This window comes from Periophthalmus magnuspinnatus, chromosome 21 (assembly GCF_009829125.3).
Source record: "Periophthalmus magnuspinnatus isolate fPerMag1 chromosome 21, fPerMag1.2.pri, whole genome shotgun sequence".
Taxonomy (NCBI): Eukaryota; Metazoa; Chordata; class Actinopteri; order Gobiiformes; family Gobiidae; genus Periophthalmus; species Periophthalmus magnuspinnatus.
In genome coordinates, this window is record NC_047146.1 from 31,805,886 (window position 1) to 31,830,873 (window position 24,988).

General features: G+C 39.9%; 2 protein-coding genes across 13 annotated transcripts in view; one reads left to right on the forward strand and one right to left on the reverse strand.

Annotated features, from left to right (window-relative positions):
• Positions 1–4,282: 4,282 nt before the first annotated feature.
• On the reverse strand, positions 4,283–11,890 carry LOC117389831 (ras-related protein Rab-17-like). The gene is made up of 5 exons (XM_033987554.2): positions 11,632–11,890; positions 9,732–9,883; positions 8,408–8,533; positions 6,934–7,027; positions 4,283–6,089 (listed from the first exon to the last, which is right to left on the reverse strand). The coding sequence occupies exons 1-5, from the start codon at positions 11,780–11,782 to the stop codon at positions 5,962–5,964; spliced, it is 651 nt and encodes a 216-aa protein (XP_033843445.1). The 5' UTR covers positions 11,783–11,890; the 3' UTR covers positions 4,283–5,961.
• Positions 11,891–14,108: 2,218 nt separating this feature from the next.
• The window catches only part of lrrfip1a (leucine rich repeat (in FLII) interacting protein 1a), a 68,824-nt gene continuing 57,944 nt past the window's right edge, over positions 14,109–24,988 (forward strand). For 6 of the 12 annotated variants that reach the window (XM_055230505.1, XM_055230504.1, XM_055230500.1 and 3 more), the window contains exon 1: positions 14,168–14,653. In XM_055230505.1, coding sequence (XP_055086480.1) covers positions 14,564–14,653 — 90 coding nt within the window. In that variant the 5' untranslated portion in view covers positions 14,168–14,563. Of the gene's footprint in view, positions 14,654–24,988 lie in introns of all 12 variants that reach the window. The other 6 variants (XM_033987017.2, XM_055230503.1, XM_033987015.2 and 3 more) reach the window with 3 other exon arrangements.

Consider the following 24,988-nt stretch of genomic DNA (forward strand, 5'->3'; position numbering starts at 1 on the left):
GTTGTACCTGCTGCACCTGAAGTAAATGGTGTTTACCTGGGGGCGGAGCTTCTGGTTTGAGAGGGAATAAAAGCAGGACAAGTCTGGTTTTCAGGAGAACATCAGTGTAGCCGAGTACATGTGCGGTGTAGTTTTTTTGGGGGGTTTTTTGGAGTAAAAATGTATTATTTTTTCCATGCTTTACCACGGAGATTGAAATAAATTTGATAATGGGGGGGATTTTTGTGAGTCTGCCTCCTCCTTCGACCACATCAGACCAGCTCCACCGCAGACAAGATCCTACTATTGTTACTTTAAATTGCTCCCATCCTGGATTATCATTTTCACATGTTTTGCACTTTTTTCTTCTCATAAAATTTCAATAAAAGCTCAGAAAAGAAAACATCAGGCATTCTCTCAGAAAATATTTGAAAAGGCTTTATTTTACGAGGGCAGGAAACATTAAAACTACAGCGGCACGTGTCGGCTCGCGTCTCCTTCAGGGTGAGGTAGAGATAGATTTTTAAATGGTGTCCCAACGCTCAGAGGAGGCGAGCGAAGGAAACCACAGAGGAAACATGAGCGATCAGGAGGCAGACGGCAGATAATTCAACTGTATTTGTGTCACAGTGAGGAGTTTGTGTTGTTGCTATGACGACACAAGTACAGGCACAGCAGCAGAGAGGGACATGTTTCATGATGTGAATGAGGTATTAAAATGAATAAAAACATCTGTTCAAACACATTTATCTGGCTTTCATCTGACATCTGATTTATCTGACAATAATAATTAAAACTGCAAGCAGTGATAAAGGCCCTCGCCACCCCTTACGACTGCGGGGTTCATGCCACAGCGATGATCCTGCCTTTTGTTCCCACTTACATCGCCCCTCCCCCCAAAATCAGCGTCTCAGTAATACTACCCCATTCATTCCAATGAGAGAATTTCTGACATTGTCACGCCTGCAGAGTTGGAAATAGAGGTATGTCTTCATTGACTTTTTTGTTCAGTATGATGAGAGGAATATGTGTATCAAATTTTAACTGTCTGTGACAAACAAAAGTTTGTCATCCCAGTGAACCAAAACCCATGTATTCCTATAAGAAATGTCGGACGTTGCCATGGCAACACCTTTGTAAATAGAGGTATGTTCTCATTGGATTTTGTGTTCGGTATGGCAATACGGATGTCCATGCCAAATTTAAAATGTTTGTGACAACGTAAAATTTTTTGGATCCCATTCACAATTTCAAGGGGGCGCTGTGGAGCGATTGTAAATTGTATATCATTAGGTTCAGATCAACAGTGTTACCAAAATGTATATTAATGCTGGTTTACAGGGTACAGCATTTTTTAAGTACAAGTAAATACTTCAAAAAAAACTCCATTTTGGTTCACATGTTGACCACACCCACATTTTATGATTTAACAAAATCCAAAAGAGTTCCCTATAATCCCACATGGGTCTAGTTCATTTTGACCAATTTTCATGTTTCTTGAATGAAAATCCATGGCTTAAAAAATTCAAACGTGAGAGTGAAAATTTTGGAGAAAAAAATGGGGTTCCGCCCACAATGGCCGACTTCCTGTAGGGTTTAGGGTGGGGTCATAATATAATTTTTTACTTGTCTTGACATGTTCTATGTTTGTACCAAATTTCATTTGTCTACGTTGAAAAAGGGCTCTCATTGACGTAATGCATTTTTATTTTTGAGGTGGCGCTATTGAGTCATTTTCAAAGAATAATTTTTGTGAACATCAAAATAATACATTTTTTGCTAAACTTGAATTTTGACTTTACATTTTACTATACTTTACCTACATTTAGGCATTTAATTCATATATTAAATATGAAATATATTCTGTCTAACGGTCGTAGTAATTAGCTAACTGTGAGTCAAATGTTGCTGTGACTTGATGTCTGTGCAAATTGGGTAGAGTTAGCCACAAATTGTACTAATAAGATTAAGAACAACCCAAGAAATTTGTCAAGTAGCAAAGAGTATTTATACTAATAAGTATTTCGGGAAACTACTACTGAAGGAGCGGTGCAAGAAACACAAATGTTCAGATCATTTCGTATTGTCAACATAAAGCTTTTGTCACTTGTTGACTGTTACTTCAAACTAAATACTACTTAAGTTGGAGTAAAGATACAGTTGTTCAAAAAGTAAAATGTACCTGAGTACTACACATCTCTGCTTATAGACTTCCTCACAGAGGGAAAAGTCATATGTGCAGGGCTGTGAGGCGTCTATTTATTCAACATAAGTGACATAATATTTGTGATAGCTCGACATTGAGCTCTAGACTCAATGTGGGTTATGGGTCAGGTGTCTCTTTATTTAACCAATTTGATACCTGTTAACGATAAAGAAAAGAATATATTGTCATTTGTTTAGCTAAAAATACAGAAAACCATGCATATAATGAGCATAAGGCAAAAATACACCAGCAGACGTCCCTGAGGTTATATAATGACCCACACGTGAGTCGAGAACTAAATGTGAGGGTGTGCACTTTTGTCATCACCGGGTTTGATCCAATATGGCCGACTTCCTGTACATTTAGGGCGGGGCCATGATATCATTTTTGTCATGTCCCGACATGTTCTATTTTTTTCTGTGAGTTTCAGATTTTTACGGTTCCATGTCGGGCTCCCATTGGCCATGAAATTCAAAGTTTGAGGTGGCGCTACCGAGTCGCCTTTCTTTATTTTTTCTCGGGGTCTGTTGTGACAATTAGAGCTCGTCGAGTTCTAATTTTTGACACCACTCACTGGCATGTTGGTGCGTGTTTACTACTTGATTTTTGCCATTTTCCACGCTCCGGATGCAATTTTAATGAGTCTCTCGCTGGGACATTGTCCCAGGCTCAGGCCTAATAAGAAGAAGAAGAAGAAGAATATAATATGAAAAAAGGCTTAATAAAGTCACTACAGGATCAGAAAGAACCAGCGCTGTTCACCCTCAGCTCCTGTGTCCTCCTGCCGCTCTTTTCTCCCTCCCCTGCTCCTCTGCTCCTCCCTCCCCTGCTCCTCTGCTCCTCTCTACCCTGCCCCTCTTTCCTCTTCTCCTCTCTCCTCTGTTCCTCTCTCCTCCCTCCCCTGCTCCTCTGCTCCTCTCTACCCTGCCCCTCTTTCCTCTTCTCCTCTCTCCTCTGTTCCTCTCTCCTCCCTCCCCTACTCCTCTGCTCCTCTCTCCTCTGCTCCTCCCTCCTCTCTACCCTGTTCCTGTGACCCTCTCTCCTCCGCTCCTCTCTCCTCTGCTCCTCTCTCCTCTGCTCCTCTCTCCTCTGCTCCTCTGTTCCTCTCTCCTCTGCTCCTCTCTCCTCTGCTCCTCTGTTCCTCTGCTCCTCTCTCCTCTGCTCCTCTGTTCCTCTCTCCTCTGCTCCTCCGCTCCTCTCTCCTCTGTTCCTCTGTTCCTCTCTCTGCTCCCCTACTCCTCTGCTCCTCTCTCTTCTGCTTCTCCCTCCTCTCTACCCTGTTCCTGTGACCCTCTCTCCTCCGCTCCTCTCTCCTCTGCTCCTCTGCTCCTCTCTCCTCTGCTCCTCTCTACCCTACTCCTCTGCTCCTCCCTCCTCTCTCCTCTCTCCTCTCTCCTCTGTTCCTCTCTCCTCTGTTCCTCTGCTCCTCTCTCCTCTGCTCCTCTGTTCCTCTCTCTGCTCCTCTGCTCCTCTCTTTCACTAGTTTAATCTCACAGACTGCAGTTCGTCTGCTTGGACACTAGGGGGAGTCATTTCAGTTCTTCATTTGAAAAGCTGCATTTAATTCAACACATTTAACTGTTGTTTTGTTTTGATTTTTTCTTCTTTTTTTTCGTTTTTCTTTTTTTAATCTCTTCAAATCTACACATTAAACCCAATGTTAAAACTTTTTGAATTTACAAATTCCCCAAACATCTGCTCAGTCTAAAACAAGGCTGTGTTTCATTTATAAGATTTACACCATCACCATGACAACGGGGTACTTTCAAATATTTTCTAAGGTTTTGATCTTTGTGTGGGATCAGACTGAGTCAAACCGCAGTCGCTCCACAGTGGGACAGAAGCTTGGTTTTAATCAAGAATGAGTCAGAATGTTAAAAGATGTTATTATGGAAAATGGTATAATTATGTCAAACTTTCAAAAGTGTCTCTGATGTGACTGAATTAAGTTTTTATGTGGCTAAAAATGTTGTAAGTCACAAGGTTTTTGAAACGCTGTGGGTTTGGTCAGGACAGAGCGGGTTCAGTCTCTATGTCCACTAGAGGGCGCCAGAGCTGAACGTTTATGTTTTTAAATTATGGCAAATGACCAAAATTGTGATGTACCTTTATCTCATGGTCTGCATTTATTTATTTGGAGATGTTCAAATTCATCCATACAAGTTACATAAACTGTGGTTACATGTCAGATCTGTGTAGAATGGCAATTGAATACATACAAGATATAGACATTTAATACAACACTGTGGAAGCATCGTTAAGTGTAAAATGTGTCTCACCAAATCAGATTTCAACACTTCTCCACAGTGAGTTTGTGATATTTTCTTGGCAGCTTGTTTCTGTTTTTGGTGATGAAATATGACACTTAGCGAAGCAGTTTGATTGTTTTACAGCTCTGAGTTTGAGAAAAATAATACTGCTTTGGCTGAAGAGGGTGCAGAGTGTGCAGGAGCAGTGTTGTAAATTGTACAATACATGAAAACGAAACATTAAAGACACTCTGTAAATTTCACTATAAGAAGTTTAAGTTTATACTTTCACCCACTCCATTCTGAACATGTGGTTTTGTTTATATTCCATTTGTTTTATGAATTTACAATATTAGTCATAAGTTTGAGGAAAAGAGTCAGATTTATACAGCGGTGGAATGTGGATACTTTTTACTTTTACGTCAGTACATTTGAGAGCAGTATCTGTACTTTCTACTCCACTACATTTTAAACTGGACTGAAAAGTAAAAGCACTTTTCATTATTGTTTGAGACTTGCTGGAAAGTCTGAGGGTTTATTTAAAACAGCTGGAAAAAACAAAAATAACAAAAACTTGCCTATTTATGAATGTGGTGTGTGTGTATGTGTGTGTGTGTATATATATATGTGTGTGTGTGTGTATGTGAGTGTGTGTATGTGTGTGTGTCTGTATTTGCATGTGTGTTATTTGATAGTTGTCATGGAGACACACTGTGGGGCTTTAGTTTTACTCACACTTATAGAGTGAATACTTATCTCTGCACTGTGAAGGATTTGGATCATATTGAACAGTTTAATATTTATGTTTTTTGTGTTTATGTTATGACTCAAACATTAAAATAATCAATTCACAAAACACCTCAGACAAACACTGAAAAACTGTTATAAAAATTGCACTTTTTGTCTTAATAAATCAAACAACACAGAGAAAATCAAAGTGCTTAAAGAAGAGCTATTATGTAAAATCAAGTTTCTGGAGCTTTGTGCCGTGTTATAACGTCGTTCCGCTTTTTAAGGTGTCACTCAGGCATGTTTGAGTCATTTAGCGATCTCTCCCAGGCCCTGTCCAGACCCTCTTTATGGTCAGTCGTAAGATTTGTCCAAGGCTCCGCCCACAAGCCTTCATCGCCCACACTCCCACATGACAATTCTCCATAAATATACAAAAACATGGCACAAAACAACACACTATGACTTCACAAACCTGGTGCGATGTGCAGTAATTTCATTAAGACCGACTGTATTGGTGTTAAAAGGAGAATAAACAAAAGTGAAACTGATAAAACATGCTAATATGTTGTTTTCGGCGAATTTAGCGTGTTCAAAACAATAAAAAGTGACACGTGATCTAATTATGTAATGTGTTAGCAAATAATACACAATAGGACTAAAGTACCCCTCTTTAACACGTGTGGGGACATCAGAAACACAACATTTTGCTTTGGTTTGACCTTAGTAATCAGAAAATCACCAAATAAAGTAGACGGTGTTTCAGTATATGACGTGGTTGGGTTCAGAATGATGAGTTCATGACGCGATGTTGCAGCAGGACGGCAAAGAGCTGAAGAAGCCCGTGTTTTGGACGTCCACTTTGTGATACTCGTCCCACGCAGACAGACTCCGCTGGTCCCAGGTCAGTTCGTGGACGCGGTACGCTGCAGGGAAATGGAGTATTAGGTTTGAAGAAGCTTAAATACATCAGAGTATGTGGTGTGTGCTCCCTCCAGTGGATAAAGAGTGGGGCAGTGGATTATTACTTTTACTCTTTAAGTACTTTTTAAACAGGTACAGGTAATACTTTTACTTTACTATTTTTTTCATGTGATACTTTTACTTGAGTAGTTTTTTGCCCTTGTATCTGTACTTTTACTTCGAGTACTTCCTCCACCGCTGGACGCTGGGCAGAGGTCTGTAGGTGTTTGGCTGAGACACAGTAGTGGCTCTAGTCTGTGGAATGCTGTTGTTGTGTCCTCGAGCAGGACACTTGACCCGCCTCATGATGTGTGAGTGTTGGGAGAGGTCAAAGGGGACTGGCCTCACTTCAGCCAGTCTGCCTCAGGGCAGATGTGGCCACAGTAGCAGAGTGTTTGAGTTTATATTATAGAGAAATGACCAACAGAGACCAGCAGCTGATGGACGCGGTCCCCTCAGGCTGATGGACACGGTCCCCTCAGGCTGATGGACACGGTCCCCTCAGGCTGATGGACATGGTCCTCTCAGGCTGATGGACACGGTCCTCTCAGCTGATGGACACGGTCCTCTCAGGCTGATGGACACGGTCCCCTCAGCTGATGGACATGGTCCTCTCAGGCTGATGGACGCGGCCCTCAGGCTGATGGACATGGTCCCCTCAGGCTGATGGACACGGTCCCCTCAGGCTGATGGACACGGTCCCCTCAGGCTGATGGACACGGTCCTCTCAGGCTGATGGACATGGTCCCCTCAGGCTGATGGACATGGTCCTCTCAGTGTGTTTGTTTATATTATAGATAAACTGACCCACAGTGACCAGCAGCTGGTGGACATGGTCTCCTGACAGAGCAGATGTTTCCATGAAGCCCAGACCTCTGTCCTCAGCCAGACTCTGAGCCTCCTGTGAGTAACATACAGATAAAGAGGTCAAAGGTCATTGTCACATGAAAGTAAAAGTACTTAAGTACATGTTTAAAATGTCAAAAGTATAAGTATTTCACACAAGTGTTGTTCATTTATTAAAGTGTTAAGTGTTCATACTTTGGTCAGCAGTAAAAATACAAATCAATCAAATGTTTTGAATTTTTCTTATAAATTTTATGTATTTATTTTATTTTTGTTTTTCTCAAAGCTGAAGCTTGATTTTTTTTTCTTCAGGATGTTTCCACAAACATGGTAAAAAATGTAGTGGAGTAGAAAGTACAGATACCTGCTCTTGAATGTAGTGAAAGTAAAAGGTAACAACAGTAAAAATGTACTTAATTAAAGTACAGATACATAAAAATTCTCCTTAAGTAAAGTACTTTACTACTTTTACTCACCTTCCACACTGTGAGACACACACTTGTCTAGATTTTCTTTGTCGTTCAACTTGTTCAAAATGAGACTTATTCTGCTTTTGTACGTGTTACTTTACATTTTGTGTATTTGTGTACAGTAAAACCACAGTATTGATCTAAACAGGTTCATATCACAAACAGGTTCATTAAGTTCCTGTTTAAACCTGCAGAACTGGCATTTCCACCAGCGCTGGTTGTTATTACTTCCTTTTATTGCTGAAAAATGGCTACATGTTTGAATATTACATATAATCCCAGCTGTGTACAAAGCAGTGGGTGGAGATAGGGGGTAGGTGGATACAAACATTTCCTAAACTCTGAAACCTCAAATGTAGCAGGATTGTACAGGATTATTGTGAGTCTGACGTCACCACAGCGTTCAGCTCCAAATGAGGCTCGCCGAGGCTAGCGCAGTTATTTGGCATTCACACCCTGAGTATCATAGCAACCAAAGAGCCAATCCAGTGCGAGGCTGTTGAAGGTAACGCCCCTTCCCGTCCACACCGCTGGTTTAGCAGGGAGCGGACGCTTAGCAACACTGTCAATCGAACCTGCTGCTAACGCTAACATGACCTGATTTGTCTGTTATTAATGTTCATATCTTGATTTACAGACACAATAGTGAAATAAAAACCCCAGGATCATGTAGAGGGTTAATACGAACATTTAAGACCGAAATGATGAGTCAATGGAGCCGGACGTCCCCCCATGATCACTTGTTTTTAACACGGTGCCTAGGAGGTTAGATATGTCCATTTATATAAACAGTCTGTGATTAAATACAACTTGGAGTGAGTAATTAACACTGTGATAACCAGGTAAAAAGCTGATCATTGATTTTGTCTAACATGTCTCCTTCAATATTTCCCTCACAGTCATTCAGGGTGATGTTATTGAACAGAAACTCTTTAAACTTTAGTCCTGTGTCACGTGTGTTTTACCTGAACTGAGACTTGTCTGTTGTGAGCCAGATCTGCTTTGTTGCCCACGAGCCAGACCACAGTGGAGCCGGGGATGTACTGTTGCTCCAGCTCCTTCAGCCAAAACTGGGCACGCAAGAAGCTCTCCTGGACAAAACACAACACAAAAACAATACAGGGAACAAATGTAAAAATAAGAAAGCACAGAGCTGCAAGACCAGAGGGAGTTTGAAGTTTTCAGTGGGTGAAATGAGTTGATGGAGGTGCACAGCTGCTTTAAGCTCATCTATATGTAGCATTTATTTCATTACAGGCGTTACCCTGAAAAACCTGCATTAAACTCCAGCACCTGCTTGTTTCTATGGAGACAGCCAAGTTTAATGCTATACTACAGAACATTTCAGGTAAAGCAATAACATTTTTGGTAAAGGTTCATACTGTCTTCAGTTTTAAACTAGAACTAGTGATTCTTTTGGTCAGACAGGAGAGTTTGTTTACCTGCTTTACATGTTTTGGCTACTTCCTGTACTTCCCTCGGTGTCACGTGATGGTGTAGTCGTGTGATGATGTAGCCGCGTGTCTTGTTTGCTTTAGTTGGTTTGTCAGGCAAGATTAGACAATTCTAGACAAGTTTCTGGTGGATTTTAATGTGTTCCCGTTGGTGACAGTGTTTCTTACATTTACATTATGTCGGGTCCTTGCTCCGGTGTAAACACAGAGCTGCCCTCACCTCTGCACGACTCAAAAACACATGTAGCAGCAGCAGATATTTTACTACTATAGATATAAAACTAATGTAATTGTTTTAGGGGGATATTCAGGCTGCTGTAAACACACAAGCCCTGTGTCCAGTAAAGTTTGATATATTATATTATTTTAAATATAAATGTATAGGCTCTTGGGGGCCCCCTACTGGCCTCGGTGCCCTCAGCAGCTGCTCAGTCTGATTACAGTCTGGACCGGCCCTGCTCATCACACACATGGGTGCAGTAATGGAGAAGGTGTCAGACAGTAGGGGGCGTAAGCTTCCCCTGTATCTGGCAAGTAAAGCAGCCAACAACACACATGACTACACTACAACATTAAAGCGAGTAAAGAAACTTTACTGTTTGACCAAACGAAGTGCTAATTCAAAGCGACATCATCTCCATGGAGACAAGCAGGCGACGCCTCCACCGCAAATGTTTCATAGTGCAGTGAAGTGCAGTTTTCGCCAGTGCTTTAGACCTCTATAACATGTTATGAAATGAGTTTTTGTTTTTTTTACTGTCATGATATCAGAATCAGTATGAAGTATTGATTCCTTAGTATCATGTTCGTTTGCTGACAGCTCTGATTCCCTCACCCTCTTGCTGATGTCGTACACCACCAGAGCAGCATGTGCCCCTCTGTAGTACAAAGGCGTGACGCTGTGGTACTTCTCTTGTCCCGCCGTGTCCCAGATCTCAAAGCGCAGACGGGTCCCGTTCACACTCACCTCATGAGTCTGGTACGCACCTAGAGGACACAAACAGCAATTACACTCAATCACAACACTATTATAGACTAAAGTGACACAACATTTTGAGAACTTTTTCACATTCAGAAGATATAGTATTTTCCTCTAAACTGTTAATCGCCATGGCAACAGTGCTAAATAATCCACAGGTAAAAAAAACAGATGTATATTTTTTATTTATATCTATCTCCATGGAGACAAGTGGGCGAACCAACTTGACAAAGTTACAGTGTCAAATCTGTGGAGAGGAAATCCTGTAAGTATTTTAGTAAAGAAGATGAAAAAGTCTTGAACAAATGCAAAACAGCACCTGCCCCAGGGCCCAGTGCCACAAAAGTACTTTAGTTTAAGGCCATGTTATAATCCTGTTACCTCGTCAAAAAACACACACTGGAGTCTGTTTTCATTCGCACATGTTTGAGTCACACTTTATTATTAGTCTGTAACATTTACAAAGCTCAAAATGCGACGTTCCACCTTGTGATGTCATCAAGTGGTGATTTTCAAGTGAACAGCTCCTTTTATCATCTGTTTTACTCCTGTCCGTAAGAATAATAAAAAAATTATGTGCTCTCCTACAACTCAGTGTCGTCCTTTAGTTTTTACAGGAGTTAGTTTTTGCCCCTGATACTATTTGAAAAAAAGGATGAACTCTGAACCAAAAGTTTATGATAAATAATAAAATGAGAGACATCTCCTTTAAATTAATGCATAGAATTTAACAAATCAATTTATGCTCAAATATATCAAAACTATTGACCCTAACTGCACTTTTTATAAAGAATACTCTGAAACATTAAGCCATTTTTTTTGGAGATGCACTATTACAGAATCTTTTTGGTAAGACTGTTTAAGATGTATAAAAGATCATATTGACCCTAAATTTTTAATAAAATTTGACCATATCATTTTTGGTTTGCATGATCAGAACTTGGACTCAAAAAAAAAAAAAAAAAAAAGGAAAAAAAAAAAAAAAAGGCTATTCATTTAATAATTATATTTGGCTAATTTTATATTCATAAAAGTATATCTTTCTTTTTGTTTTTTTTTCCTGTTGTAAATAAGCAGTTAGAATCCTACATATCCACTATCTCCAAAAGCTTAAACAAAAAAGCCGTATTAACATTTCCTTTACCTTTATTTCGCTCATGCCCGCGCTCTGGAACAGCGCCCCCTGTCTGTCAGACCCTCTCAGGCTGTACAGCTGTTAAAGACCAGACTAAAAAACACGACCTCTTCTCTCTGGTATTTGGTTCTACGCAGCAGATCTTGGTGTTTTATTATGTTTTTGTGCTTATTGCATTTTATATTTATATCTGTTTTTGTTTGTGGAGCACTTCCTGTATCACCACATGATGACATCACAAGACGCAACAGAGTGTTTTCAGTCTGAGAGAAGAACTCAGCCTAAATATTCAGGGTTTCATTCACACGTGTTAAACATGTGTGAATGAAACAAAAAAACACAACTCCAGATCTGTTTGTGACGAGGAAACGACATTATTACACAGATCATAAAACAGTGTGACGTGTGCCCTTTAAGAATCAGAGTGAGTTCACATTTTTAGTCATGTCATTGCAAAAGTTACTCATCACATGATTTTTATTCCTAGTTGTGCAACTCTAAAAAATACCTAACTACGTCTGAATATCACTACTGCTCAAATATAACAGCTGGTAAATATGTAAACTACCTCCTCATGTGACAAAAACAAAACATTTTACATTATTTCCTCTTCAGACTCACAGCCCACAGTGGGTTCATTGTCCTTAAACTCTCCTTTGACGAAACGCGTGGCCAGACTGGACTTTCCCACTCCAGATCCTCCCAAAAGAACCATCTTCACCCTCAAAGTCTGGGAACTCCTCTGTGCTTCTCCTGCTGCATTCTGGGACATTTTACCCCATGTGAAATGTCCAGCGACTGCACATCCAACCGATCCAAATAGTGTTGTGTTTGCAGTGAGCTAAGAGTCCAGCTTTGACATGTTGCCCTGTTGTTGTTGAGAAATAAAACTGAAACCAAAGTACAAGTCTGCAGTTCATCTGGGTTTACCATAGATTCACTTCCTCGTTGTCATTTAAAGGAGGGACATATTTGTGTGCACTATGGACCAGTTAAAGCAGGTTTTACAAGTGAGTTGTGCTTCAGAAATAAACGTAAAGATGTAGATTAAACAGTCACCAAAAATATATGACACAACAAAAGGTGCACATTTTAGAGTGTGTGAAAGTACAATCTGTGTGTATAAGTACATATAAGTACATTTAATCCCTGCGCACAGTGAGCTTTTATTACAGCTGCCTGTTTTTGATATTTAATTTAACAACATCTTATTTCAAGTATTATCTCTCAAAACATTTGGATCAAAATGCTATAAATTATTGGTCCAAATAAGTAGAATAGTGTTTATCATCTGTAGTCGTTCAAGTTCCTTTTAAAGTGAATCTTTTTTCATAAGAGAGAAAAAAAAAAAGAATATTAAAAGTCTGAACCTTGGAGTAGAAAAAGTGCATAGAGAAAACAAATATTCAAGCTCAATTTGCTACACACTTATTTACTCTGAGCATTGGTCTGGACTAGTACGCACTAGCAAAGCATTCTGGGATTTGTAGTATTAGTGGTGTATATAGCAGCTCTAATACATATTTGATATGATCTCACAGGCAAATATAATTACACCACAGGCAAGATGTGGCCCCGGGGCCTGAGTTTGACAGATGTGCATTATGGGGAGTGACTTGTATCTGTAATGCGCGGGCTCGACGCCAGAGGGCAGCATTGTAACATCTAAACACCATAGACGTCGCTCTTTTGAATTAACTGAACGTCACGCACAAAACCACCATCACACACGAACTATAATTTAAGTACACAATCATTTTGTGTATTACATGCCGCGGTATTGATTTAAAACAGTTTAACAAGACAAACAGGTTCATTAATTTCCTGTTTAAACCTGCAGAACTGGCATTTCCACCAGGATCGTTATTACTTCCTTTTATTGTTGAAAAATTGCTACGTTAAATTTTTGAACCCCAAAATGTTTGTCCAGGAGATTGAATGTTAGATATAATCTCAACTATGTACAAAGCTGTGGGCGGAGATAGGGGGTAGGTGCACACAAACACTTTTTAAGCTCTGAAGCGCGCGCCACCATTACCCACGTGTTTTATTGTAGATTAAACCCTCACTGTCCGGCTCAGAAAAGCTCTTAAACTCACCCCATAGAAGTGCAAACAGAGATAAAATGTTATGAAAGTCTAATAAAAATAGAAGTATCACAGTTTGACCAAAGCCTGTCCTCTTCACCACAGTCTGGTCTAAACGCTGCTGTCGCTTTAAGAGTCCTGTCCTGCTTTAGACTCTCCGGTCACTTTTATAAATAGACTCTGTGAGAGAGGGGCAGACGCACGAGCTGTGTCTGAAACAGGACCCTGCACAAGTATGGGCCCCTAAGCAGAGCGCAGGCTGCGTTTATGTGCACCACGGAAATCTGAGCATCATACTTCTGCCTTAGAGCGAGGATGTTACAGTAATGGACTTAACTGTCTGGAAAAATGTACATTCAGTTTTTAACGGTGTAATTATCTGTAGATATAAATAACCAAGGATCTAGAAGTGCATGTCTATAGAGTAAGTGAAAAAATATACGGAATTTTATAACATAGTCTTTGATATCAGACACAACAATCAAAGTCTTTGTGTAGCAAAAAAAACCCCAAACAAACAAACAAAACAAAAACAAAAACATGTCACTAAGATTTTTTTGTTATAAGTTTATAGCGTATAAGATACTTTTTATAATTAATACAATTCTTTTCAAATTTTGACTATATTTGAGACATTTTTATTCACTTAAAATAAAAAGAAATAATAATTAACATAAATGAATAAAATAAATTAACTTGGGGGTGGCGTGGTGATTGGATCATTTTAATGACCGTAAAGTATCTGTATGAAAAGTGATTTGATTAAAGTAGGACATTTTCATTCACTCATGGTACTAGACTGTGGAGAGTGAAGTCTGGGCCTCTCTGCTGAACCTGCCGCCCCCGTGACCCGGCCCCGGATAAAGCGGAAGAAAATAGATGGATACTAGATTATATCTTAAATTTTTATTCTAGTCTAGACCTTATAATAATCACATTTTATACTCGCGCTAAGTTCGTTTTGTGTCTTTTCCCACGCGTCCTGAACGTGCCCCGGTGACGTCACACGTTGCCGTTGCTCGGTGACAGTTTGACTCGCGCTCGCGCTCCTCCGGTGTTTAAAGCGCAGCTGTTCAGCCCCGAGCCCCGAGCCTCGGACTTGAACATTTACATTTGATCATTTTCTTCTTTCAAATTACACTTTTTCACTGGAAATGGAAACGTTTAACAGCGCGTCTTTACAAATTGTTGAGAAATAGTTTTGCGCGGAAACTCTGCTGCACACGTGTTTTTGGAGTTTAGCGCAACTCACACAGGAAGAAGCCGCAAACGGATGTGTGACAATGCACCGCGCAGTGAGCACGAAACAGCTTTAATACAGCTTTAAATCAGCTTTAAAACAGCTTTAAAACTCTGAAATGGCGCAGAAAAGCGCGTAACCACAGCCACAGACGCGCGTTTTCGCTTGGATACATAATCAAACCATTAGATAAAATTACGCGTGTGAGTTTTTTTCTTTCTAAATCATGGGGACCCAAGGAGCAGGACGCAAGAGGTCCACCAATAAAGACAAGACCACCGCAGAGGACGATGCGCTCAATCTCATCGCCAGAGAGGTGAGAATCATGTGTTTAAAACTGTAGAGAAGTTAGATTTTTACACAGACTGGCAAATTATGGCACATTATGGCACAGACTGGCACATGTAAAGAGGGTTCTTCCTGTCGTAACCAACATCTGAGACATTTACCAATCCCTAAGTGAACTTCAGAGGCACAGACGAGGAAACTCACACAAAAATCCATATCTAGACAATAAAAATGTAATGTTATGAAAACCAAACATTTTCTGAAGTGGTTGGTGCTGATGTTAAAATAGACAAATACGGCAAAAGGTTAAGTACTTAAGGAACTAAACTGGACTCAAAAGAGTGAACTAAAACAGTATAAAGTGTTAAGTCAAATATACCCTGATGGTACCATTGATAGTAGCTGTACCATAGTTTGATCACTATTAATACTATAAGTACTATCTCTACTGATAGAAATGTGAAAAAGTACATTTTAGATAAAAAAAACGAGAACATTATTGATTTGTTAATTAGTTTGAACTGTAGGAAACGTACTGTATTGGACGTGGGGACATTTATTGTATTTTCCTGCTAATGTTAATGATGAAATGTGTATTTTTATGTGTATTCACCTGCCAAAGTACTGCAGAGGGAAAGTAACCGCAGCTAAATCTGGTACAAATCATCTCTTTTTTTTGTAAGATTAATGAATTTGTACATGGTCCCTGTCAAGTAAAGGATAAATAAAGTAAGAAAGACTATTGTCAGTGTTAGAATATATGATGTCATGGAGGGCTGGAGCGTGTATTTTGCTGTGTAATATCCCTGTCGTGTATCAACCTGCGGGGAGTGAACCACCAGCTTGAACATTTACTCAACTGGAGTCAAGTCAGGACAGGTTCTTCTTCTCTGCGATGGGGATAAATTAATGTTTTGAGGGGAAGAATAATGGCGTGTGTGTCTGCAGAGGATTAGGATGTATCATTTGGAGAGATTACTCGATTACTCCACAGTGTACTATAGTTTACTTCTGTTCTTAGAGAGCAGGTTTGATCTTTTGTGAATGGTGACGTGCTGTAAACAGGATTTACAGATGGTTTTAGATCATTCTGTAAGTGTGGAAATGTTTAAAGAGCCTTAAAGAGTCCTGCGTGTTTCCACAGAGATGTTATAGCTTTGTCTGGAATGTTCCACAGTATGGCATTAAACCTATTTCTGTGGAGAAGAGCAGCCGGCGTCACCAGACTAAGTTATGTATCAGATCTGTGGAGAAAAGAGCTCACTCAGAGTAAGAATGTATGTTTTCCCAAGGTGTTTTCAGTCATTAAAATGCCTGTGATTGAATTTGTGATATTTAATGCCATAATGAGGAATATTCCAGGTAAATACATTCTTGTTTGTGTGATGTTCGTCCTTTGATGCGATGGTTGGTGGTTTGAAATCCATTCTTGGCATAAAACATCATTAGGCGAGCGGTCCGATCCACTGACCCACAAGCTGATGGTGCAATTCCAGCTCCAGCAGATGAACACTGCCCTTGTGTCCTTGGGCAAAACTCTTAACTCTTTGTGTGAATAGATGAGTGGTACCTTGATGTAAAGTGATTTGAGTGCCTTTAAGGGAGAAAAGTGCTGTATAAAAATGTATTTACCTTTCACCCCTCATCAGAAAAGTCCCATAGTGCAGCTTTAAGACGGTGGTTTCACGTCACTGTAAACGTCTTGTTAAAGTTCATAACCAAGAATGTCACACAAATATGTTGAACCAAACAAACACCGCATTTTCTGAGCAAAGGTTCGAATTTCTTTAAACTTGTCTTTATCCAGTTGGCGATAAAAGTCAGCGAGAGCGCGGCCTCAGATCTGCTGCCATCGTCTGGTGAAATATAGTATTGCTTGTACATGTGTATTTTACACTGGTCAACAGCTCTGATGGGCCACACATAATTATTTTTATTCCAGAGGCTGCAGGCCAGTGGAAATTTGTACACGGGCCGCATTTTGCCCCTGGGCCAGACTTTTGACATGATTTCTACTTTACACCAGGCAGACCCAGAGTTGACTTTGTTTTAGCAGTGGGTCTGTAGTTCTAATAAATGACTCTTAGAGAAAGTGGGATCGTTGTCACATACTCGGATGTTTCACTTGATTTGTGTTTTCTGTTTTCACACATCGTTCTGTCGCCTCAGCCTGATCTGACTACAGCCCAGTTCCCTGCACGAATGACACTTCCTCTTCATTACTGTCACGGTCTGATCACTCAGATAAAGTACTACACAGTACTTTATCTATCATCTGTCCTTTGTATTTGCACCGGGAAACTTATTTTGTGAAATTTGAGCCGCAGGGGGAAAGATAAAGATCTGTCTATGATTATTAATTATCCACTAGTGTGTTTCATTTCTTTTTCTTTCTTTATCTTTATTTATACAGAGGAATCCAACGAGAGACTCTCTCTTTCATGGACGCCCTGTTTAAAATGCAATACAAGCAGAAAAATCAACAAAACAAAGTATACAAGTCCATATACAGATTAAAAACAGGTGCAGGTGTGAGCATAAAAGTTTGTTACCAGATTATTAAATTGCAGCGTATCCGATTTGATTATTGTAGACATTTTTCCTTTTACAATATGGTTACATTATTATCCTCCTGTTTTCAAATATATCATTCCAGCATAATTGACCTATTTGTAAGTACGATGTAAAATGATCTATCACTTTAGATGTTAATGAAATAATAAAATAAAAACATGATTAGCACTGCATTGGTATCAGAAAAAGTATTGTTTTGGTACCACTATTTTCTATATTCATACAGAAGGTAATATTACATCGTGCGATAATATTGATGAGGATAAACCTTGAGCAAAGTCAGTGTTTTAGTTTAAAGTTTTATGTTTCCTTCTTTGGAGTGACTGAACTAGCCTCTTTAACGGACCCGTTTTATCCTAATTTCTGATCTGATGTTTTGTTTCATTCACACATGTTTAACACACAAACCCTGCAGAAAACACTCTGTTCCACCTTGTGATGTCATCATGTGGTGATACAGGAAGTGCTCCTCTGTGTTTTTAAACTCCACACATTTTCATCTGAATCATTTGGATCATTTCAACCCTGGAATTTCCAATCTCTGCAAAACAAAAGGTCAAAGGTATTAGTCGACTTGAAAACTACCACTTCATGACATCACAAGGTGGAAAAGAGCATTTTGAGCTTTGAAGATGCTACAGACTAATAATAAAGTGTGACTCAAACTTGTGTGAATGAAACAAAACACAACTCCAGGTGTGTTTTTGATGAGAGAACAACATTATAACATGACCTAAAGCTATTGTGTGCGATATGGGCCCTTTAAATTACTGTTACTCTAAACCAGGGGCAGATGTAAAATAAATGTAACTACTTTTTTAACTTGTATAAGTAATACAGAAACAGTTAATTAACAAGTTACAAATATTCCATATGGATTTGCCTGGATGTAAAAATATGACTGTGTACTTTATGAACTTTATGTACTTTAACAGTGTATCTCCTGATAAAATGACATTTTAAGACCATCATACCTTTCAATTTACCCTGTTGAGGGCCACATAAAATGATGTGGAGGGCCACATTTGGCCCACGGGCCTTGAGTTTAAGACATGTGCTCTAAACATTTACATGTGCGGTTGTTTCCTCTTGGCTAACGTGCTGTCTTATTTACTTTGTGGTTTGAAGTAGCACATTCTTTGGCCTTGTACTGGTCCCTGGTTTTTCAGTGTCAAGTCGCCAATGTCACCTGGGACTTTACAAACATTTAGTCCGTTTAGTTCAGCTGTTTCAAGTCAACAAATACATATTTACCACTTTGTATGAAGACATTTGTGAAAAGGTTGAATTGAGATTTGTTTATTTTAATATTTGTAGAAAGCGAACAGCACAGGGTCACACAGCGGCTGACAGAGCAGTGACAGAACGACATGCCTGCTCTGATGACTTGGCCCGATCGGCAGAAAGCGGGTTTAAAAATAACCCTCTGAAACATCAGCTGTTGCCTCACCCTGGTTTGAGAGGGGGACAGGGGGCGGATGGGGGAGGAGGGCGGATGGGGCACGGGGCAGGGGGGCGGATGGCGGATGGGGGAGGGAAGAGGGAGGATGAGGATGTGGTTAAGGAAACGAGCTGTCTGTCGGGTGAGATGGTGAACTCAGAGCACTTTCTAAAGTTGTGAATGTAACGCCAACATTTGGGCTGAATGATTGAGTTTTTCTGCAGAATATGATGGATGTGTTGTTGTTTGGAGATGAATTTATCGAACATAATACAACTGAACGCCCATTCAGATTCTGATTTTGATTCGATTGTGATTCGTCTTGCAGCCCTAATAAGATTATCTAGCACAGAGGTGCTCAGACTTTTTCAGTATGTGAGCTACTTTTAAAATAATCGTGTCTGAAAGATCTACCACCTAATACAAACATGTTAAACATATATTTATTTGTAAATCTATTATGAATTATTACATGTACAGTGCATTTTCATGTACCTTGCACAACGTCATAAGATAATACTGCACAACACAACTGAACTTCTTACATGTTCATAATTACTTGAATGATGATTACTGCTCTGACACTGAATAGAATCAGTGAGGGATGCAGAGTTCGGGCAGTAGCTTTTGACAGACAGGAGTAAAATTGCATTTTTCATTTGAAAGCGATAACAGAGCTAATCATGTTGATTACAGTTTTGTGTTTCGACTGGTAGATCGCGATCGACGTAATGAACACCCCTGATCTAGTGTAATGTCCAGTGAAAACAAACTTCTTTATCCTAAACCATTACAAACTGTAGGAAAATGCTTGTGATTCTTGTATTAGTTTAGGACTTGTCAATATTTCAGTTTTCTGATATTTCTGCTCATGTCACAAATGCAGAAGGTGACATCACCAGGCCCATTTACAGGTTAGATTTATGGAGAGTTCATGACATTAACAGCAACACTGCATGTTTTTCATGGACTTTTTGAGCAATAAAACCATAATGTAATTGAATGAATGCATTACAGTGGTCCCTGGTTTATCTTGGGGGTTATATTCTAAGAGTCAGCTTTATTTTTTACAATTATTTTATATGTTTTGCAGCTGTAAAACCCCTCACCACACACTTTATACACTTTTCTCACACAGGCATGAACATTTTCTCACATTTCTCTCGTATTTAATTGATTAATAGTGACTCTCATGTATTTCACAGTTCCTCTGACCGCGCCTCTTTGTCCTGGCGCTGCTTTGCTGTAGTGTCGATCCAACGTTTATGTAAATTTGTCTGAACACATTCTGTACTGTACAGGAGACACGGCACGGAGGAGACTGATGGACAATGGTCTACAGTCCAACAGCCAATCAGGACGCACAACACAATGGTCTACAGTCCAACAGCCAATCAGGATGCAGGACACAATTCATACACTGTAAAAAAGCATGTAAAACTGCACAGAAAATTTGCGAAACAGCAAGACCTCGAAAGGTGAACCGCGATATAGTGAGGGACAACTGTATAGAAACTTTATAGGAACATTGCATGGAGACCGGCAGGTGGCACGCCCCCCACAAGAAAAAGTCTGTGTGTGTGTGTGGGGGGGGGGGGGGGGGGGGGGGGGTGTGATGGTGGTGGTCAGAGGGGCTAATGATGCAGATTCAGTCTTGCTTTTGTCAGTTTGCCCCAGGGCAGCTGTGGCCACAGTAGCTCACCATCACTGAGTGAGGAGTGAATGAATAATGCAGCAGATTGTAAAGTGACTTTGAGCTTCTGGAAAAGCACCACAGGAAAAACCTTTATTTGTCCCACAATGAACAAATTACAAATATTGATATAATATAATTTGTGGTCCTTTGTCCGTCTTGGCGCCGTCACAGATCAAAAGGCAGTGGACCACACAGTCTGGGAGAATGTGTGATACTCTGTGTGATACTCTGTGTGATACTCTGAGGTGAACTGTAGTGTTGGGAGTGTCTCCTGTCAGGCCTCTGTAAACATGAGGCTGTGAGGAGCAGAGGCTGGGCATGGTTTTGACTGCACCTCCTCAAATATTTATACACACGTCCCAGAGAAACTTCCACTGAAATACTTTTACTAACAGTGTGAGTGAACGCTGGCATGTGCTAATGTGAATGTCTTAGAAACTAGGGTCATCAAGAGTATCATAAATCAGATACTAATCTACATTAAAACAAGTATCGACACTAGATACTCATTTGAGCAAGTATCAATACTAAAAGTCACATTCACAGGACAAAAATTGCTCTTTCCTGAATCTGTTTATAATGATGTGTCTCTGTATGTTTGACGAGTATAAGACACATAGACTAGTATACAGTTGTCCCTCACTATATCGCGGTTCACTCTTCGCGGTCTCGCTGTTTTTCGGATTTTTTTTGGTGCAGTTTTGCATGCTTTTTTACAGTGTATGAAGGCACGTGTTCTGCGTCCTGATTGGCTAATGGACATGCCGTGTCTCCTGTACAGTACAGAATGTGTTCAGCCAAATTTACATAAATGTTGATGTGAGCAGTGTGACTCTGAGGCATCAAGAACACGTTGGACGGTTCTATTTGGACACCTTTACATTTGAGGACAAATGCCTTCAAAGGGCGTCATGGACGCTCTGGACGCACGTCATCTTGACACGTGTCCAGAGCGTCCGTTGTGATCTGCGAGCGCCTTCAAATGTTTTGTTTTCTCTGTGTCTTTGTGAACGCTGCAGACCAGGTTGAGAGAGTGGCTTTCGTGGATTTATTACATAAAACCCATCAAAGGAGGTGATTGTCTCTGCGGGGGCGTGTCTGGGTCCGTGACTAGCCGTTAAGCTAGCTGGTGCACCCTGCATAATTAAGTTGCCGCTAGTTTGTGGCTGATTTTTCTACTTGTTCCAGATAATGACGTCGCATTGTCACTGGAGCTGATTGGTTGACACTTTGCGTCAAACGCCAAAAAGTTCAGCTTTTTCAGCTTTTGGACGCACAAGGAGAACATCTGACACCTGAACGCTCAAGACCAAACCAGGACCAAACCAGGACCAAACCTGGACCAAACCAGGACCAAACCTGGACCAAACCTGGACCAAACCTGGACTAAACCTGGACCAAACCTGGACTAAACCTGGACTAAACCTGGACTAAACCTGGACCATGGACTACTATGAACCTACTGGACACTGAGGGATTACACACATATAACACACATGGGAATAGAAAAGAAAGTCCTATTATATAACGTTGAAAATCATTTTCTTTTGTCTAAATAAAGAGTGTTTATTATTATCGTTGTGATATCAGACTTGAGTATTGAGTCTATTCCTTAGTATCGAAATTGAGTTTGAAATTTGAGAATCTTGACAACACTGTTTTCTATGGACTCCACTGGGCAATAAAAAAAATAAAATAAATCAATAAAATGAGTTATTATTTTCCAGAATCGTGCAACCCGAGCTCCAGGGATGAGCCAAATGTGCCCAGTAAACAAGACGCTGAATGACTTCACATTGATGTGTTTGAACAGGTTGCCAGAAAAAATTACATCCCACTTTGTTTTTTTAAATGATACAGTGGTTTTCCAATTAAGTTCCTCAGTAGATCTGAGCCAAGTGACAGACGTAAATACCTGTGGTGTGGGTGTGGTGAGGGTGTGGTGAGGTAGGGCAGTTAACTGTTATTTGAGTTGTCAGTTATTGTTCGACTGACGACTGAAGCTTCTAGTTCAGGAGTGTCAAACTCAAACTCACATTGGGTCAAAATTAAAAGCTGACACAAATTCACAGGCCAAACTCAATATTTATTGAAAAATATTTTGTTTTGCTTAAACACAACAACTCAAGCCTGATATCACAAACATATGAGAAATTAAACTTGAAATAATAGACACATCAGTAGTATTCATTTCTTATTTAAATTAATAAAATAAATCATGTCTCTCTCTCTGCAATTAGCAATTAATTTGGCCGACGTGACCAGTAGCTTGGTTGCTAAGTGTCAACAGAAAAGGAGGGGCGTATGCCAGTCTCGACTGCAGTGTACTAGCAAAGCTTTCTGGGATTTGTAGTATTAGTGGAGCATGTGCTCTATACCAGCGGACCAGGTGTAATGCACATTTTGATATGATCTCATGTAATATAATTACACTGCGGGCCAGATTTGGCCCCTGGGCCTGAGTTTGTTTGTATTGTGTGTATTAGACAATATTTACATCTCATGGACTACACCTTATTATTTTTGACATTTTTATCAAATAATGTTCGATAACGTAGGTATAAACTGAACGTCCTGCATGTGCTTCAGCGTCTGTCCAGATCATGATATTTTGTGGTAGCTGGATCTTTGGTTCCCATGTTACAGTGAAAAAGCTCGTGTTTGTTTTGTGACAGACCCACACAGAGGCACACACTGTCCCACAGACTGAAGGTCAGATCAACCAGAGTGTGTGCTCATGTCCGCTGTGTTTAACCACAATCACAGTGTTTAAAGTGAAGGCCTTTGGAATGTACGGAGACTTTTTCAAATGCTCCGTAATATCATGTTATGTTTATTATTATGAGTTAATTTAATTTGTACTATAAAAAGGAAAACGTAAAAACTGAAAAAATGTCCTTGTCACTAGATTCCTACGCTTTGAGAGTTTGTTTGGGAGAGAAAGAGAAGGAAGGAATTTGCTCAACAAGGTCTTTTTATATTTTTGTTAATACTTCAAACTTAAGTACATACTATGTTACTTCAATTTAATTGCTCCTAGACTTGTCAAAAGTATCGAGAATCAGATACTAATCAATTCCAAAATCAGTTCCAAAAATAACCCGCAATAGGCAAAATCCGTTAAGTATCAGCTTTATTTTTTACAATTATTCTCTATGTTTTTGTCTGTAAAACCCCTCACCACACACTTTATACACTTTTCTCACACAGGCATTAACATTTTCTCACATTTCCCTCTTGTTTAAACTCTCTCAAAGTTCAAATTTCTTAATATTTTCAATTGCGTTTTGACATTTTCCTATCATTACAGCCATAGTCCTTATGTCATTTGTAGCAGCCGCAGTAGAGTTAGCCGACTGTGCTTAAACAGGCTAAACAATTCACCAAACCCTGTTCTATTGATACTCTGCAGCTGAGGCCATCAACATTCCCTGGGGGTGTGATGCTAACTATAGGCACTGCTCTGTCTGAAGCTCTGTTACTCAAGTTAGACTTTAATCTGAGCTTTGTTTAACACAATCTGACCAGACATGACTTGACTTAACTGGATCGACAACAGGTGAGCTGATTTGTGCTGTTAAACAACTCCCTCTAAAATTTAATCACAGTCACAAGCTAGCATTAGCCGTTTAGCAGTCAATAGTGATAGTTTTAAAGACTGGAGGCACTACTTTATCATCACAAAACTGAAATGCATATCCCAAATGGTTGAGTCCCAGGTGAAAGTGGGTGATATGTTGCTGTCTTTTGGCCTGCAGCGCAGCGTCTCCTTTCTCCTTTCACTTTCGTATTATGTTTCCTCCATTCACAACAGTCTGGGTTTGGCCTAAAGCAGGATCTGTGTCTGCTCCTTCCTTTGTGTGTTATCATGTACTCTTACCCCCATGGCCTAAAGCACAAACCAGACCGGGATAGAGACTGTTATATTTAACTCCTGATAAATATTGGCAGCAGCAGCAGTCTGGTCCTGAATGTGAGGCCTGTTCAACTGATATCACTGTAGTTTTAATATAGGACAGTGGAGGTATTCGGTAAAGCGGGGTTTCAATTACGTGTTTTATTACTTTTATTAAATGCAATTACTTTATCAAACAATAAGCAATTAACTCTTGATTTATTTTTTTTAGATATATGTTATAATTTGGACATTTTAAATTGCAATATTAATCTAAAACAACTTAATAAAAAAACAAATCCTGTGACTTTTGCGTTAGAAAAGTGCAGTGTCCAATGAGAGCTGACGTCGCTGTAAATGTCGTCGCATGAGTTAGCGCCTCCGATGGGCAGCTACACGTAACGCTAGTGAGCACCAGGTTTGACTACGCAACACTGCAGAGTCATGTAAATACAACAAAATTGAACGGCGGTGGTGGAAATTGGGATTGATCGGCAATACGGCGTCTGGAAAATAAGCGACGATTGCTCAAACTTGCATGAATCACTCCAAATACAACTTCCAGTGAGCAAATGTTAACGGTTAAAAGCTCTGAAAAGTCCATTTTGTAGAATAGGTCTGCTTTAAATAAGGAACCTTCTTTAGCTAAATGTTTAGAGCATTACTCCTGAACTATTCAAACAAAATACTTCAAGATTCAAGATTTTATTGCATGCTTATGGCAATTTATTAGGCACTTTTAGCCATATTTTCTGGA

Bases quoted from the DNA above. Each gene is read 5' to 3' on its own strand.
- LOC117389831 (XM_033987554.2), bottom strand. From the start codon at position 11,782: ATGTCCCAGAATGCAGCAGGAGAAGCACAGAGGAGTTCCCAGACTTTG. The intron at 9,884-11,631 runs GTGAGTCTGAAG...TGTGTCCTCTAG, and splicing joins CAATGAACCCACTGTGGGCT to GTGCGTACCAGACTCATGAG. The intron at 6,090-6,933 runs GTCAGTTTATCT...ATTTCCCTGCAG, and splicing joins CCAGCTGCTGGTCACTGTGG to CGTACCGCGTCCACGAACTG.